Source organism: Suricata suricatta, chromosome 11, assembly GCF_006229205.1.
Source record: "Suricata suricatta isolate VVHF042 chromosome 11, meerkat_22Aug2017_6uvM2_HiC, whole genome shotgun sequence".
NCBI classification, from domain to species: domain Eukaryota; kingdom Metazoa; phylum Chordata; class Mammalia; order Carnivora; family Herpestidae; genus Suricata; species Suricata suricatta.
Genome location: NC_043710.1, coordinates 25,200,066 through 25,218,122, shown reverse-complemented (window position 1 = coordinate 25,218,122; position 18,057 = coordinate 25,200,066). Strand labels below are relative to the sequence as shown.

Genomic DNA, 18,057 nt, shown 5'->3' with positions numbered 1-18,057 from the left:
GGCGGCGGTGGCGCCGCGGCCCCAGGCCTGCCCGGGGATCCGGCGCGGCCGGTTCCTGGGACGGGACCCCTGCGGGGAGGAGGACCGGAGGCGGCCCCGCGGCGAGCTCGGAGGCCCAGCGGCCTGGGCCGCGTCACCGCAGCCACATGGCCTCCGGAGTGGGCGCGGCCTTCGAGGAGCTGCCGCACGACGGCACGTGTGACGAGTGCGAACCAGACGAGGCTCCCGGGGCCGAGGAAGTGTGCCGAGAGTGCGCCTTCTGCTACTGCCAGCGCCACGCCGAGGCGCACAGGCAGAAGTTCCCCAGCCACCACCTGGCCCAGTACGTCCACGGCGCTGCCCCGGCCTGGATCGCGGACGCCCCCGCGCAGGGCGACGCGAAGGAAGATGCGCAGGCCAAGGTGGAGAATGAGAGGGCTGTAGAGAGCGAGGCGGGGGAAGAGAGCGAGTCCGAGGAAGACAGTGAGTCCGAAGAAGAGAGCGAGACGGAGGAAGAGAGTGAGGATGAGAGCGATGAAGACAGTGAAGACGACAGCGAGGAAGAGATGGAGGACGAGCAAGAGAGCGAAGCAGAGGAAGACAACCAAGAAGGAGAGTCCGAGGCCGAGGGAGAAACGGAAGCAGAAAGCGAATTTGACCCAGAAATAGAAATGGAAGCGGAGAGAGTGGCCAAGAGGAAGTGTCCGGACCATGGGCTTGATTTGAGCACCTACTGCCAGGAAGATAAGCAGCTCATCTGTGTCCTGTGTCCGGTCATTGGGACTCACCAGGGCCACCAGCTCTCCACCCTCGACGAAGCCTTCGAGGAACTAAGAGTAAGTATTGGTTGAGAGCATAGGTCTAGAGGTCCGGACACCTGGGTTTCAACTCAGGTGGCCGTGTCGTGGCCACGTTCGCTTTCACCGTGACCCTAAAAAGCCAGTCTAGGCACTCGTTGGGAGCAGTGCTTATTCCCCCTTTCTGGTTGAACTCCTTTGAGAATCAGATGAAAGTTCTGGACTCTGACCCAAGGGAAATGAATGTATACGCAAAGCCTAGTGTATACTTTTCTCTGGAAAATTGCAAGCCTCTGGTCCCTGGATCCCAGGTAAAGCATTCCTTGGGAGTTTTGACCCCACGGAAGCCAGTTCCCACAATGTCACCATTGTTGAGCCTGGTAAGGCAGTCTCTTCGCCTGCCTGAAAACATGGGAACCGGTGGTCGGGCCAGATGACTCCAGGTAGTTCCTCTGTAGTGAGGAGACCTCCTGAGATCCTGTTAAAGTCAGACACATCCTGAGTTTCTTTTAGGTACTTCGTGTGTGATACTTACTTGGAAAGGAAGATGACAGGTTGGAGGCGAACTTGGACTGCAAGTGGGAGCCCCTGTGTGCTCCAGTTTGGCAGGAGGGCAGGACCTTATCTATTTTGGACCCAGCTGGTCCCCTGGAAGTGTTTGGAAAGCAGTAAACATTAATCAGTATTTGTTGGGTCAACGGATTTGCAAGCAATTTGCCTTTTATTTATATTGTGGATATTTTCAGCCAGTGAGAGAAATTGCTGGAGTTACCTAGGGATGAAACCGAGTGATCAGCGTATTAGTGAATGTCATCATATTATGACGACTTTTGTTTTCCTGAGCCACCTTACAATTGCTGACAATGGAATAACAAACACTTGGTTAATGAAAATCCCTTTTATTGAGATTTTCCCTTTTTTATTGTAAAATACACAGTGTGTAGAAACATGCACAGTCTAACATAATTATAAAGCAAATACTGTTGTAGCCTCTACCCGGGTGAAGACATAGAATATTAGTAGCAAAATTGAAGCCCTATTTTCTTTCCAGTTATAACCATATCCCTTCCCTGGTAACCATTATCCCTATTTCTGGGGTGGTATTTTTCTGCTTATCTATCTATATATACACACACACATTCTTTTTTTATTTTTTAATATTTATTTATTTTTGAGAGAGAGAGAGAGAGAGCATGCAAGTGTGAGCAGGGTAGGACTCCTAGCTGTCAGCACAGAGCCTGATACGGGGCTCGAACCCACAAACTCGATATGCCCTGAGCTGAAGTTGGGCACTAAACCAACTGAGCCACCTAGGTGCCCAGATGTACATACACATTCTTAAACTTACTTGAACTTGACATGGTTGATATATTGTTATTGTGCATTCTTTTGAGTTTTGCTTCATTTTTTAAACATTGTGTTTCTGAGATTTATCCCGTGGGTTTGTTCGTTTTCATAGTCGTGTAGAATTACATGTTATGACTGTGCCCCATGTTACCTGTTGTATCAGTGATGAAAATTTGACTTACAGATTCTGGAGTTCCTGCCTGTCATAAATAATGTTGGTATGGACATTCTCGTTCAAGTCTCCTGATGCATATCTACATATACTTAAATGGAATATAAACCTAGGAGTGAGATTGTTGGGTCATAGACTGTGCGTATCTTAAATAATACCAGATGTTTCCAATTACTTTCCCAAGTGGTTGTACCAGTTTACATTGCCAGGAAGAGTATATGAGAGTTCCTGTTGTATATCTTCAGCACTTGTTATTTATTACAGAATTTTAAATTGTTGTCAATTTTGTGGATATGTGATAGTATCTTCTTGTGGTTTAAATTTGCATTCCTCTAGTTACTGAGGGCTTTGCGTATCTTTTGTGTTTCTCCTTTGGTGAAATGCCCATTCAGCCTTTTTGTTCATATTTAGTAGGTTGTCTGTCTTTTTCTCATTAACTTATAGAAGCTTTTGTATATTTCTTTGTTGTTTATATGGGTTGCAAATATCCTCTACTCTGTTTTTTCAATTATGTCTTGAGTAGAAGTTATTCATTTTAATGTAGAATTTATCAATAATTACTTTTGTGTCTTATTTCACTCAATATTGATTTTTGTGTGCTGGAAGTAGGGACTCAATTTCATTTTTTCCCCATACAGGTAGCCAGCCGATTGTTCTAGCAGCCTTTATTGAAAAGCCTGTCTTTTCTACACAGATTTGCTGTGCTACCTGTCTATATGAGTGTGAATGCATTTCTTAGGTCTCCTTTTCTGTACCATTGATCTGTTAGTGTATCCCTGTGTGAAAAACATGGTTTTTTTTAGTTATCATAGCTTTGTAACAGGACTTAATGTCTGATAGAGCAAGTCCTTCTGCTTTGTTCTCCTGGAAGGGTGTCTTAGCGAGTCTTGGCCTTTTACATTTCTTAGAAGCAAACTATAGCCTGCACGACATTTTTTGTGTTTCATTGAGCTTATAAAGCAATATATGGAGAATTAACACCATTATAAGATAAAATCTTCTGATATGTTTATTTTGGTCTAAATTGTTTCATGATAAAGTTTTATAGTGGGTTTTTTCCCTCAAAGATCTTGTACCTCATTGTAAAACTTATTCCTCAATACTTAAAACTTTATAGTATTGTAAAAAAAAAATTTTTTTTTAATGTTTATTTACTTTTGAGAGAGAGACAGAGCAGTAGCGGAGGAGGGGCAGAGAGCAACACACACAGAACAAAACAGGCTCTAGGCCCCGAGCTGTCAGCACAGAGCCCTAGACGGGGCTGGAACCCACGAACAGTGAGATCCTGACCTGAGCCGAAGTTGGATGCTTAACCAACTGAGGTGTCCCCCAAATTTTTGTTTTCTAACTGTATATAGGAATATGATTAACTTTTATGTGTTGATTTTTGTGTGTAAATGTCTGTTAAATTCTCTTAAATATTCTAATAATTAATGTGTAGATTCATTCTACAAACATGAACATATTATTTGCAAAAAGGGACAGTTCTTGTTTCTTTCCAATCCTTATATGTGTGGTTTTTTTCTTGCCTACTGCTTCAGATAGAACCTCCAATATAATGTTGAGTATAGGTAATAGTGGGTATTGTGGCCTTGTTCTAATTGATGAATAAATTATAGCATTTCACAAATAAGTGTGATAATATATTTATGTGTCATATATATATCACAGATACAGTTAATCAGATTAAGAAAGTTCCCTTTTATTCCTAGTTTAAGAATTTTTCTTAATGTTGAATGGATACTGAATTTTGTCACATGGTTTTCCTGCATCTACTAGGATGTTCATGTGATTTTACTCTTTTACTATATTGATGTGGTGAATTATATGAATTGATTTTTTTTCAATTGAACTTAAAAATCACTGATATGTTCACATGTCTCAAAAGTCTCTTGTTCACCGTTGTACTTTTCATGTGGTCCCCCTCCAACTATTGGTAACCACTTCTATTAGTTTCTTGCTTACCTTTCAAATGTTTCTTCTTGTATTTGTACACAGAAACATAGGGGTATGTATATAAATGGCCTTATTTTCATCCTTTCATGTCATTATTATTATATTTTACAATTAAAGCAATTTGTGTGGGATAAACACAACTCGATCATGATGAAATATCTTTATGTTTTTAAATTTGGCTTATTAATAATTTATGTAGGACTTTTTCATTTATATTTATGGGAGAAATTAGCTTGTAAGTTTTCTTTGTACTGTCTTTATGAGACTTTGCTCTCAAAGTTATGTTTGCTTCATAGTATGAGTCAGAGTGTATTACTTCTCACATATTTTCTCCTGTATGTGCTGGAAGTATTTGTATAAGATGGGTATGTTTCTTTCTAGAATGTTTGCTAGAACTGACCATGGAAGCCATCTGGACCTGAACAGAGAGAATTTTGTTACTTTGCTTTCTGTAGTATTTCTGATTATGGATTCAATTTCTTTAGTGGTGATGGGTCTGTACAACTTGTCTGTTTTTCCTTAGGTCAGTTTAGAAAAGTTACATTTCCCCGGAAGTTTGTCCATTTTGTTTAACTTTCCAATGTATTGGTATACATTTATGAATCATGTGCTCTTATTATCTTTCTTCATAATCTAGCTTTATTCCTTTGAGAACAGTAAACATGTTGGTGGTAATCTGCCTTTGATTATTCTAGTATATGAAGACTGTGATAGTGTTTTTCATGTTTATTTCATTTTGTACTTTGTTATGTATGCATAGCTTCTCAGTGCCTTTGAAAAATTATTTGTGGGGATTTCCCAAGCCTTGGAATGAAGCTATATTCTTCAAAAGAGGATTTGAATCTGTTTGTGGTAAGGCCTGAGAATGCAAGTTGTTTAGAACCCCCTTAAAGTAAATTAACTACTTAACATTTCTTGGACCAAATTTTCAGGAGGTACCTGCCCACGTTTACAACTTCTTAAAGATTCTGCTTTCATCCCTCCCCGCAGCATCTCACCCGCTTTTGTTCGGCTCCAAGGCAACACTCCCACAGTTCCCTTTGGAGGGTGAGATAGTGGCAGGTTTACTTTAATTTGTCTTGACTCTAGGATTTTACTCTCTGGCAGTTGTGAAAGCATCCCAGGTCTTTGTGGAAAGGGTCTCTTTTAAATGTCTCACTCTGGGGCACCTGAGTGGCTCAGTTGGTAGAACATCTGACTCTTGATCTCGGGGTCATGAGTTTGACCCCTATGTTGGTGTAGAGATTACTTAGAAAAAAAAATAAATAAAATAAATGGAAAAAAATCTCACTCTGAACATGTCATCAACTTTGCTTTCTCTTACCTTCACCCCTCACATTGCACCCCTAACCAAATGCACAACCTATTTTATTGCAGATCAGTAAACATCCTCAGATCAAGAGCTGCTTCCCAGGGACACCCAGGTAACTCAGTCAGTTAAGCCTCAGACTCCTGGTTTTGGCTCAGGTCATGATCTTGTGAGTTCAAGCCCTGCTTCGGGCTCTGTGCTGGCAGTGCAGAACCTGCTTGGGATTCTCTCCCCGCCCCCACCCATGCTATCTCTGTCTCTTTCAAAATAAATAAATAAGCAACTGTACTCTTCTTATGTTAACATTGGAGTATTGTTAACTAAACTTAAGAATATCACCAGTTTTCCCTATGGTCACATTACTTTTTTGCTTTTTCTCTTTCTTTCTTTCTTTCTTTTTTTTTTTTTTTTGCTTTTGAGGACCTTGATAGTTTTGAGGAGTGCTAGTCATGTGTTGTGTAGAATGACTCTTAGTTTGGATTTCTTTGATGTTTTTCAAATGGTGAAACTGGAATTAATGGGGTTTCGGAGGATGTAAATTCTGTTTTTTGCTTTGCTTTTTTTTAGTTAGCAATATGTCTCAGAACTAATAGATGTCTGTCTACTTATTTATTTATTTAGTTATTTATAGAGCTGCATATGCTCCATTGTATGTCACTTGTTAAATTCTTAATTTATGATACTGATTTTTCAACTCTAGAATGCTAATTTGTTTATTTTAAAAGACCTTTTCTTTGAATCTTTTGGGGTCTAATTTTATGTCAGATTTTCCTAATTCTTCTTATGTCTCATAATTTTTCATCTAATACTAGATATTGTGCTTAAAAGAACTGTGGACACCAGTATTTTTTTTTTTTACCCGCTCAGACAGGGTATGCCATTTACTCTGTTAGGCAGCTAGGATGAAGGGCTGATTATTTTGATCCAGTAAAGATTTGAGCTTGATCAGAGCTTAGTTGCAGATTTAGTTTCAGTTCACTGTGGTTTCAAATGTTTTGAGGCCAGTGTACATTTGCTTGTTGGAAGAGAGTAAGGCTCTTGGAATATTAAAGTAGCACAGCATGATGATGGAGAGAGAACAGGATCTGTGTTCCACTGCATTCATTCATTCAGCAAGTGTTTTTGAAGTATCAGCCAAGGAGAGGAGCTTTCTTAAGTATTGGGGATATCGCAGTGAGCAGTGGAAAAAGTCCCCACTTCTGTTGGAGCTGAGGAAATAGAGAAAAACAAATAAGCAGATAAACATGTAGTAAGTGTTATAAAGAAAAAAAATGAAACAGTGCAGGATTAGAGAGGGCCAGGAATTATCCTAGCTTTGCCGCTTGCTTTTTGACATTGGGCAAGCTATGTCACAGTTTGGATGTCTTCTGTATCTCTAAAATAGGTATAAAGTTATGAAATAAAATAAAATAGGATTTTGGGGCTCCTGGATGATTCAGTTGGCTAAGTGTCCAACTTCAGCTCAGGTCATGATCTCCCAGTCTGTGAGCTTATGCCCCTCGTAGGGCTCTGTGCTGACAGCTCAGAGTCCAGAGCCCGCTTTGGATTCTGTGTCGCCCTCTCTCTCTGTCCCTCCCCTGCTTACATTCTGTCTCTCTCAGAAATAAACATTAAAAAAAAATAGGATCTGTATGTGATAAAATGGTTTAGCTTCTGATAAGTCACTTTTAACAGTGCTTAACACATTGTAATTTCTCAGTATTTTTATTATTAATACAAGGAATGTGGTTAAACATACACATTCTGAGTTGAGAGGAGTTTGTATAATATGTGTGATAATAGCTTCATGCCTGGCCTGGCTATGAGTGCCTGGTATTGGTGGTAGAAGGCCAAATTGTCGCCAAGCTTTGCTGACACTTAAAGCAAAGCAAACTTAAGACTAGGCAGAGAACCAAGGTGATTGTCAAGAAGAGGGGACTGAGGAAAGGTTATCTGAAGGCTGGGCGAAAAGAACAAAGGTGAACACTTCGGAGGGACAAGATTAACACTTAGTCCCTGGGGAGCCTGGGTGGCTCAGTTGGTTAAGTAATCGACTTCGGCTGATCTCACAGTCTGTGGGTTCGAGCCCCGTATCGGGCTCTGTGCTGACAGCTCAGGGCCTGGAGCCTGCTTCAGATTCAGTGTCTCCCTCTCTCTCTGTCCCTCCCCAGCTTGCTCCCTATCTCTTTCTCTCAAAATGAAGACGTAAAACAAAATTAAAAAAAAAAAAACACTTAGTCCCTGAAGTGATTTTTAAAGTCCTACCTTTTCTCCTATGCCGTATTTATTTCCATTTGACTCCAAAGGATTCTGTCTTCAAAGGATTTTTTGGGTCCAAATATGAATTGAATGTGTGTTCAGCTTTATCATAGAAATATAGTTACACAGCCCAAAATATGATCTCTCATCTGGGTCGTAATCTCTCATCCAGATACGCAGGTTTCTCTTACCATCATTTCTGGCCCTGAAAATCGGTCCTTGTGTCTGACAAAGGAACTTGATCTGGCTTATGGATTTATTCACGTGAAAATTCTTATATTGTCAAGGGGATTTGCATTCATAGCTATGTTAATGAATCGTTTTTGTTGAACAATAAAAGTGCAATTAGATATACTCAGAATTCTAGACCAGTAGTGTAAAAAACTGAACATAAGTTACAGTAGGGGAACTTACTTTATATTGTAATCTTGCTTACCCACATGCACATACATGCCCCTTTAAATAACTCAAATGGACCATTATATGGCTTACCAGATAGGATGTTTTCTGTTTTTGTTCTGTTCAAAAACGTTCTGGATTCTCCCACTAAATTAATTGTATTGCACACTAATGGGCTATGTCCTGTGATTTGAAAAGTATGTGTCTAGTTTGCTTGAGGATTCCTGAGGAAAAGGTAGAGTTATAAAATGGCTAAGAGACAAGTGGTGCGCAGAGTTCAGCAAATGCTTATGAGCATCTGTGGAGTTCTTAATATGGCTTTATTATGGATAGATCCAAAGGATTTGAAGCCACACCCTCCACCCTCGAGTGTGCCTTTTAAGATGGGTATTTGGGGAGAAGAATGTCTGGTTAAGCGACCTTGGGAACAACTGCAGGGAAGAGCTGCACTAGTAGTGGAAGGTTAGAAAGATATATGCATATGCTCAGAACAGCTGTGGCCCTAAAAGGGCTAGAGTTGGAGGTTTGTCACTGCTGCGTCCTATAGTGGTCCATGGCTCTGGCTCTTCCATCAGCTCGTAAGAAGCAACTCTGGTAGGGAGGCAGAAGGTTGAATGTCTGCTGAAATGTACCTGTTTATATTATTTTTAATTATCTGAAAGATTTGGGCTTAAAAAAATATTTTTGATGTTTATTTTTGAGAGAGAGATAGAGTGTGAATGGGGAAGGGGCAAAAAGCATGCTCCAGGCTCTGAGCTATCAGCACAGAGCCCAACCTGGGGCTTGAACTAACAAATCACCAGATCATGACCTGAGTCAAAGTCAGATGCTTAACCAACTGAGCCACCCAGTCACCCCTGGGCTAACTTCACATAAAACCATGCATCATTAGCTACAGAGTGGCTCAGTGTCTTATTTATTTGTTTAGAATAAGACAAACTAAGATTAAGGTAAAGGGAATGGCTTTCTGTCAGAGCCACCCCACAAGGTTCATTCTATGGAAAGTTTGTGAGAGGCCTGCAGTTCTAGGATTCCCTCTATGAGTCTGATCTTCAAAATGCACTCTCTTACCCTGTAATAAGTCTTGGAGTTCTGCAGTGAAGAGGACAGACAGGGCCCCAGCTTTCATGGAGTTTACCCTCTAGCTGGGGAGAAGAGAGGTAATTTTGAGTGGTAGTATGTACCATGAAATCTTAGTCAAGTCATAGTAGTGAAAGAGTGAGTGGCATGGCAGCAGAGGGTTACATTTTGATGAGGTCATCATGGAAGGCATCTGTGGGCATATAACATTTGGGCAGAGACCTGAATTTGTGAGATCTAGGAAAACTCTTCTGTTGTGTTACCAATTAAGTACTGCTTGTGCAAAGTTCAGTGATTCGTAGCAGATACAATTGCCTTGGTTCATATAACTTTTCATAAAGGGATAGTTGGCTCTTGAAGTAAGAAGAATAACATTATTCTAGCAGTTGTAATGTTAGCACAGGTGAAAATATTACTCTGTGGAGGGAGTATGAGCTTATGGGGATCCCTTTTATAACACTTTAGTAGGGGATTCAACATTCGTGGCAGTGCTTCATTAAACGGGGCCTGGAGGGCTTCTCCAGGGTTAAATGCAGGGAAAAAGCCATCCCACTGTGTTCTGTTAAAGACATGGACTCTTTGTGCATCTTTATCATGAACATTATACCTTGTAATCTAAAAATTAAGAAAAATTCGGGAGAAGAGTGGTAAGGTAGAATGGTGCATGCAAAGGTTCTAAGGGAGAGGTGAACTTGGGGTATTGGAGGAACAACAAAAGGTCATTATGAAGTAGAGTGGGGTGAAAGAGGAGTAGAAGGTGAGGTCAGCAAAGTCAACAGCATGTTCCTCACCGTGGTACCATATTTCTGAATCATGTATGGAGGGTGATTTTTTAAGGAAATACCTGGGTTGGCTCTATCCCAGCCAGTTAAATCATATCGAAATCTCTGGGAATGGTCAGGTATTTTATAGAAAGTCCTTTATTGAGATTTGCCTTGTGTTCATCTCATGATTAGACTGGAGCTAGTAGTTTTGGGAAGGAAGACCACAGAGTTAAGGGTACACACTGTCAAGATGACTTACCACTATTGGTGTCTGGGAGGCAGAACCGATTAATAGCTGGCACTTAAATAACAGGTGCCAGGCACTGTTCTAAGCTCTTTATATATATATTAAATTGCTCCTTGTAACAATCCTGGAGGTACATTTTATTATTATCTCTCTTTTAAAGAAAAAGGGAACTTAGGCATAGGGAGTTCATATAACTTACCCAGAGTCATACAGTTGGAAAGTGACCGAGCTCAGCCAGGAGTCTTAACAGCTGACTCTTGACAGAAAAGCTCCATGCTTCTCCTTTTCTCTCTCCCAGGAATCCAGTGCCGTCTTTTTGTCTTCCATGACCTTTCAACCAACTCAGTTGGTTGAGTGTCCAACTCTTGATTTTGACTCAGATCATGAGCTCCTGGTTTGTGGGATCGAGCCCCACGTCTGCACTTTCAGTGCAGAGCCTGCTTGGGACTCTCTGTCTCTCTCTTTCTCTCAAAATAAATAAATAAACTTTACAAACAAAAACAGAAAACAAAATAGAGTGGGTTAGTGGGCGTTTTATATTTTTACATTATTGCTTTTCAGGGTAAGATTGCCAATGCAGTAGTCTTTTAATTCTTAAACTCCTCTGAGAATAAAGGACTGTGTGCCCATGGCACCAGCTTTTCTTGACTACAGCCCATAATGTGAAAGTTGCCCTGGCTATTCACTGGTGCACCCACTTCTCCTCCCCTGCATCCGACCCAGGACTGAGGAAGTCAGAGGTGGATCTGTGTCAGTGCTCATTGTGTCTCTTCAGCCTGAGATGACCAGCTCAGTGTCGCATTTCTGTCCCTGTTGGTTATGTCAGTATCCAGAGCCAGAGTCTAAACGCATGTGACAGGAAGGAGCACAGATGCTCATGGACCTCTCAGAACGGGGCAGAATATTACAATGAATAGGTGAAATAAAAGTTTTAGTCTTGATATGTGGGGTAGAGATGAGAATGGGGTAAGAAACACAGAACTCTGGCCCTAGGAGACTTAAATCCTTTGTATGTGTGGTTTTGTTTTTGGGGTGTGTGTGTGAGAGAGAATCACTATGATCAGGATCAAGCCAATTGGCATCAAAGAAAAATATTAATATTGATGCCCTTTTCAGACATCACAAAATGAATCAAAAATTAAAAAAACAAAATTCTTCAAATATGCTAAAGCTCATTCCATAATGTGGCCAAATAACCATATTCTTGTTCAACATTTAATTATATATTACTCATTTCAAGTGTGTTTAGCTAGTTTTTGATCAGCTAGGTTATAGAGTAATCTACTTTTAACTTCAATAAAATATTAAATAAAACATTCATTTTAATGTGTACAAACTATAGCATATAGTTAGCTTTATTGTTAAAGACTGGTATTTTTAAGTTAATCTTATTTATCTGAGTAAATTTTGAGCCTTTTTGGTGAGCTGTGTGATGTATATTGAGCATAAAGACAAGTTTTTGACATTAGGAAGTTTATGGTCTAGTAGGAAAGATAGTCTTTTCATGTGGTTATTTGTGTGTAAATGTTAGAGGAGAGGTACAAATAGTATGCTAGAGGGGCTCAAAGAAAAGAGAAATTGGTTTCATCTGAAAGCATGGAATCAGGAAAGATTTCTTGGCAGAAGTGGTATTGGAGGTGGCTAGGATGGATAGGATTTTACTAGGTAAGTACAGACTAGATACTGTTAGGTAGCCCTTCTCTGTGTTCCCATAGCAACAGCCTATGCACATTTACTGTGGCCTTAATACAGTACTATATCAATGTTATTTCTTTTCATGTCTAATGTGGGTTATAAACTCTACTAGGGCTACTGTTATATGTTCTTTATCTTTGTGTTCCCAGTACCTAGCACAGTGCCTGTTGGGTAGTAGATGTGCATATAATAGTTGGTAAATATATGATACAAAATCTCTCATTGAGTCCTAGGGTGTCCATGAAGAACTGAAAGAGACAGTATTGCACAATGACTTAGTATATCAGTGTTTCCATTAGTTCAGCTGCATCTAAAATTATGAAATAACTTGGAAAAATCCAAAATACTAGCAAAATCCAAAGTAAAAGGTGTTTATTTCTCTCTGTAACAAAGGGGTGTGGGTGTCAGCAATCTAAGGCTGGTATGGAGGAACTGTGAAGTTATTAGGAATCTAGGCTGTTTCTAGCTCTGCTCTGCTACCTTTAGGGTGTAGTCATTGTGATGGACTAGATTGACTGCTCGAGTTCCAGCCATCACATCCAGGTTCCCGGAGAGCAAGCCCAGCAAGGTGAAGAAGGGCACACCTCTCCATTTTAAGGAAACCCTCTAGACGTTGTATATACTGCTGCTTATGTTTCATTGGCCAGAATTCAGTCCTGTGGCCTTATCTAGTTGCAAAGGAGATGTTTTCTCGAGGCTGTGTCCAGCTAAAAGCCGGGGTCTGTTACTAAGGGAAAATGGGACAATAAATATGAAAGACCAAGCAGTCTTGCATCAGTTGGCTTTGCAGTCTATGGGTTTGAATACTTATTAGCTGTGTCATGTTGGACAATTCACTCAGCCTCTCTGACTCTTGGTTTCCTCATCTGTAACATGGGCATAATAATTGTTTCTCCTTATTGGGTTAGAGTGAAAAATAAAGATCATACATGTAAAGAGACTGGCATAGTGCCTGGAATAAAATAAGCCCTCAGCAATTGGTGACTCTTATTATTATTACCATTATAAAGCCATCTAAGGTTCTATTCTGAGTTCAATTCCAGACCGATTAGTCTGGCAGCGTAGAAGTTCTGGACACCAAGTTTCTTTGGGTGAAAAGTGTTCAGCCTCCTCTCCTTCTGCTCCTTCTACTCCTTCTGCTCCTTATGCCTGCTCTATTCTGGTGGGAGGATAGGCTGGTGAAAACCTTGTCTTTGAGAAGAGGCTCTTATATGCTTCAGTGTCCTGCTGGTGCCTTATGCACTAGCTAACCAAAACACAGCTGGTGGGTCTAATTTTAGGTTCACAAGTCTTGCTGGTTGTCCTCTTTAAATTCTGTTTTACATTCTGAACTGTGGGAAATTTTTATAGAAGCCGAGGGGAGGCAGAAGCAATACACCCTTTACTTTCTGGTTAGAAAATAGCCTCCATTTTCTTTCCAGTAAGGGAGAGAGAGTGAGTGTAGGCACCCCTCTGCTCTCTTCTCTGGTCTTAGGTCAGTGTGAACCCTGGTAGGGTATCGCCTGTGTTGAGTGGTAGACTCTGACTTCATGCGCACGAAGAATGAAAGTGCTGATCTCTAGCTGAGGTCATAAAACTGAGGCAGGCTAGAAACCCTGTCTGCTGTTGAATTTTGAGGCTCTTTCCAGAGATGAGAATCTATTAATAATAGTTACTGAGTGGTTTAGGTCAGGTGCTTTTCCTTCATTATTTCAGTTGATCTCAATACAACTCCCACAATAAGCTATATTATGATTCTCATTTTACAGATGAAGAAACGGATACTCAGAGAGGTTGAGCTTTGCAGAAGGTCACATAGCTAATAAGTAGAAGCACTAGCATTTAAATCCAGGTCAGATACCAAAGTACATGTTCTTTCCAGCACCTCATGTTGCCTCTACTCCCACATTTTAATTATTCCCACTTATATTTAAACTTTACGTTGTACCGGCACATTCTTCTGATGTTTACCTTCTGTATGAAAGTATTAAATACTTTCTGAATATTCTAAAACTGTTCTTTCTCTTCTATCTGAAGTTTCCCTCATAGATATTTTACAGAGTGTTTTGATTAATAACAGATTATTTTGTCATTTTTTTACATTTATCACTTCTCGAGTATGGTACTTGGTACTTAGTAGTCCCTCAAAACTTACTGAGAACTTAGTATGTGCCAACTTCTGTACTATAAGGTTCCTATATGTTATCTCATTTAATTTTTACTACTATTCGTTGAGGTGGAGTACTTATTAAGATGTTTTTATGTAGTGTTTAAAGTTAGTGGCATGATGACTTTTTTTTTCTTTGCTCTATTCATTCAGTCAAGTGTGGAGTATTTGGGGCAGCAGAGAATTTAACAGTTAGTAGTTCTAAGTCCTTGCTCTCATGGAGCTTGTATTGTATGAGCAAAACAGACATGAGGAAGTTCATCAGTGAATAATATTTCAAATAATAATAAGCACTGTAAATAACAAACTAGGAGAAGGAGGGAAGAGTGACTGGGATGAGGAATGAGAGGGAGGCTATTTAAGGATCTGAGGAATATTTTGAGGTAGTGACTTGGGTAGAGTTAGAGCCAGCGATGGAAGGATCTGGGGGCATGGTGGTTCATGTGGAGGGGTGGCATGTGAGGAGGCTCTGGGATGGAAGGAATAAGCTTGCTGGAAGAGAAAAAGAATGGCTAGAGAATAAATGAGTAAGGGTAGGGGATGAGCGAATCATAGTAATATAAGGTCTGATTACCAAGTAGGCCATTATGAGGACTGAGTAGCTATAGACTGTGTAAGCAAGGGAGTGAGTGTCGTGACCTGCCTTCTTAGAATATCCCCATGGTGTCTGTGTGGAGAATGGCCAGTATCAAGAACGGAAACAGTGCTGCTGCTTGGCCCCAGGACTAGTGCAGACGGTGAAGAGTAGTTGGAGGGGACAGATGTTTTAGAGTTGGGTTTAGAAAGACTTGGTGATGGGTTCCTTGGACCCAGAAATGATTTTGGATCCGAGCAACTGTATAAAGAGGGTTGCTTGACATAGGAGTGGACTTGGAGCTGGAAAATCGGCTAATGTTGAGGACGGTAAAGAATTATTGTCCATGACATGGTGATACAAAAATTCAGTTTCACTTCCTTTTGACAAGATTTTGCTTTCTTATTTGACTCTTTAGGAGGACTTATATATTCTGTCTTTTAATTCTTTTCCACTGTTTTTCCAAACAAAACCCTTTTTTGTAAAAATAACAAAGTTGGGTTGATTTTTTTTTTTTTTTAAGCATGTTACCAACACAAGGCTAGTGGGATAGGGAAAAAACCAAAACAGCTAGCTAGTGTTCTTTCTGAACTGGGCATTTTCTGATTTTTTTTGCAATGCAGAAGTCAATATTTAAGAGCCAGTTTAGGATGTTTAAGTGATTAAGATTTACATTTCTACTGACAAATTACTGTTCTTTTGGTGCCCAGCTAGTTATTGGCGTTAGCCTAGACTAACTCCCATAAAACAAGAGATACTTCTTGCTCTGATGCCACTCTTACCTACCATATTCCACCTTTCTTCCTGCCCCTTATACTTTTTCAGAGGACGTTTACATTAGAATGAGCTACATTGCTGTTTTTGTTTGTTTTGGAGGTGACTGGATCGACATGTTTATGAGGTGTTCTCAAATCCCTTTGAAGAAAGACATCCCAACTTTTTGGTGTTCAAATACAAGGACCCTTGGAGGTAGAGAACTTTCAGAGTGTTACTTCCAGGGATAGCCACTTCAAGTGTCTGCAGGGACCAGGAAGGTAATGTAAGTGAGAGAAGCAGATGAGGATAACTGTGGCAAACTGGAGAGAGCTAGCCTTGTAGAAAGCGGATAGCTGCTCCATAGCGTCAGCCAGCTGCTGCTCTATGAGAATGGAAGCCCAGTACAAATCAGAGCATTTAGATTTTCCAAAGAAGCTAGAGTCTTGTTGTGATGTCCTATCTCCTGATTTTTAAATGCTGGCAACTAATTTGAAATTCCCAGTTTGCTATGTGGGATAACACTACCACTTTGTAGATTCTGACTTCCATTTTCTTTAGTCACATATTCAGAAACAGAAACCCAAAGATATAAAATGATTTTTTTCAGGCTCACACAGTAGTTAATAGCAGAAGTAGGACTAGAATGTGGGTCTTCTTTCTTTGTGTGCAATTGTCTTTACACTAGGAAAATTAAACTTTTTTGGTACTCTGAGGAAAACTAAGCCCTTTTCCCTAGAAAAGTGCATGCACATTCCAAATTTTGCATACAGTTGTAGGGATTTCTAACTCCCTGAAATCTTTACATGAACACCAGGTAAAGAAGCCTCTCTTGCACCTCCTGATTCGTATGTTTGCGGTATAAGGGCAACAGTGCCCTAGTATTATTTAAGCAAACTCATGTCGAGAAGCTGGAGGCCTGTCCTCCCGTCCTCACTCCTGCCTTTATGTATACTAAATCTTAATTAGACAATAGGAATACGTCTAGCTAAGTCTGAGACCCTTCCTCCTACCCTCTGCAATACCAGTGCTTCTGGCCATTTCTTTCAGGTCTTTTATGTACATATATAGCACCCAGGAAAAGTAATGGTTTTGTTTGTTTTAAATAAATGATATGTATAGTATGTTTCCTTTCTCAAGGTTTTAAAAAAAATTCATTATGTCTTGCTTTGTATCCAGGTACATAACAGAGTACCTAGTTTCACCAAAGCCCCTCGTTATTTCACATTATCAGTTTTTAAAGTTTATTTATTTATTTTGAGAGAGTCTATGCACATGTAGAGAGGAAGCAGAGAGAAGAAGACAGAATCCCAAGCAGGCCCTGTGCTATCAGTGTAAAGCCCAATGCAGGCCTGACTCCTGAACCATGAGATCATGACCTGAGGTAAGATCAGGAGTCTGATGCTTAACCCACTGAGCCACCCAGGTGCCCCCAGAACTTTTTTTCCAATGTGATGGATAAAAAATAATTGCAAGAAGTTGGGTGTCACAACATAGCAATTGTCTCTTTGTGTTCTACATTCTTTCAGGGAAGGAAAGAGATGTGTAAACAAGATACGCTCATATTGAACTCCTGTGTTTTGGGAAGGTATTGGGTGGGATGGAGGTGGAGAAGAGCAGTATCAGGAGACTCTCACTTTGCCACTCAAAATGCTTGCTGCAAGGAATGACACAGTGGAATCTGGCCATTTATGGAACTACACGTCCACAGGGTTAGAATTAGCTGCCCATTCTTACTGTTACGGTTCACTTCTCAAATAGAACACAGCTTCAGAGGCAGTGGTTCTGTCCCACCATAGTTGGGAAGTATTAGGTATGGCTTCCCATCCTGATTACCTTTTGCAAACAGATGATTAACTAAAACATGATACCACCCTATACTTTGGGGACACGCAAACTCAAATACCACCTTAGACATGGATAACCCTGTGCTTCTGCCCTATACAGCATGCTGTAGAGGGCCTTTCCTTTGGCTACACCCATCCCTTTTATGACTACTTTCCCAAGTACCCAAGACTCAAGAATTACCTGATGAAATACCTTGAATCTGTTTTTGGGGCCTACAGAGTCTTTTTCTGAGTCTGTTCTTCCAAAAGTGGATCAAGCCATTAGATTCTACCCCTAATTTGTGTATTCCTAGGTCCCAGGTGTGGCCAAGGGTGACTGCTTGAGAAGGATGTTCCCAGAGCTTGGGTGCACTAACTTGAGCATCTGTGCACAAGGCTTTTTGAAGGATAGGAAGGGACTGGTGTGTGGGGAAAGAAAGGAGGTAAATCTGGGGCCAGGGTCCTCTACTTGTACTTTTGCCCCAGCCCTGCAGCTGTTGGGGGAGGTCTGCCCACAGGAGCCTCTCCCTTCTGACCATCTGCTTATTTTATGGGGCGGAGGGGGAAGCAATTGGGGAATGTTTTCTTCACCACCCATTTAGAGGCTGAGTATAGCTGGCTCAATATAGACCCCCGTTAATCTTTGAGAATAATTCTCAAAAAGAGTGGTGCGGGGAGTGGAATGGGTGAATTTCCTGAAAGGAGAGTATCTGTGAATCTTTCTCTGTCTCTCCCCTGGGTAGGCAGTGCTGCTGATGCTTGGTGAAAAGAGGAA

General features: G+C 40.7%; 1 protein-coding gene across 4 annotated transcripts in view; it reads left to right on the top strand.

Moving 5' to 3' along the window:
• Window positions 1-6: 6 nt before the first annotated feature.
• TRIM44 (tripartite motif containing 44) overlaps window positions 7-18,057 on the top strand; it is a 108,786-nt gene continuing 90,735 nt past the window's right edge. For all 4 annotated transcript variants that reach the window (XM_029956584.1, XM_029956583.1, XM_029956582.1 and 1 more), the window contains exon 1: window positions 7-815. In XM_029956584.1, the coding sequence (XP_029812444.1) occupies window positions 147-815 (669 nt within the window). In that variant the 5' untranslated portion in view covers window positions 7-146. The remainder of the gene's footprint in view (window positions 816-18,057) is intronic.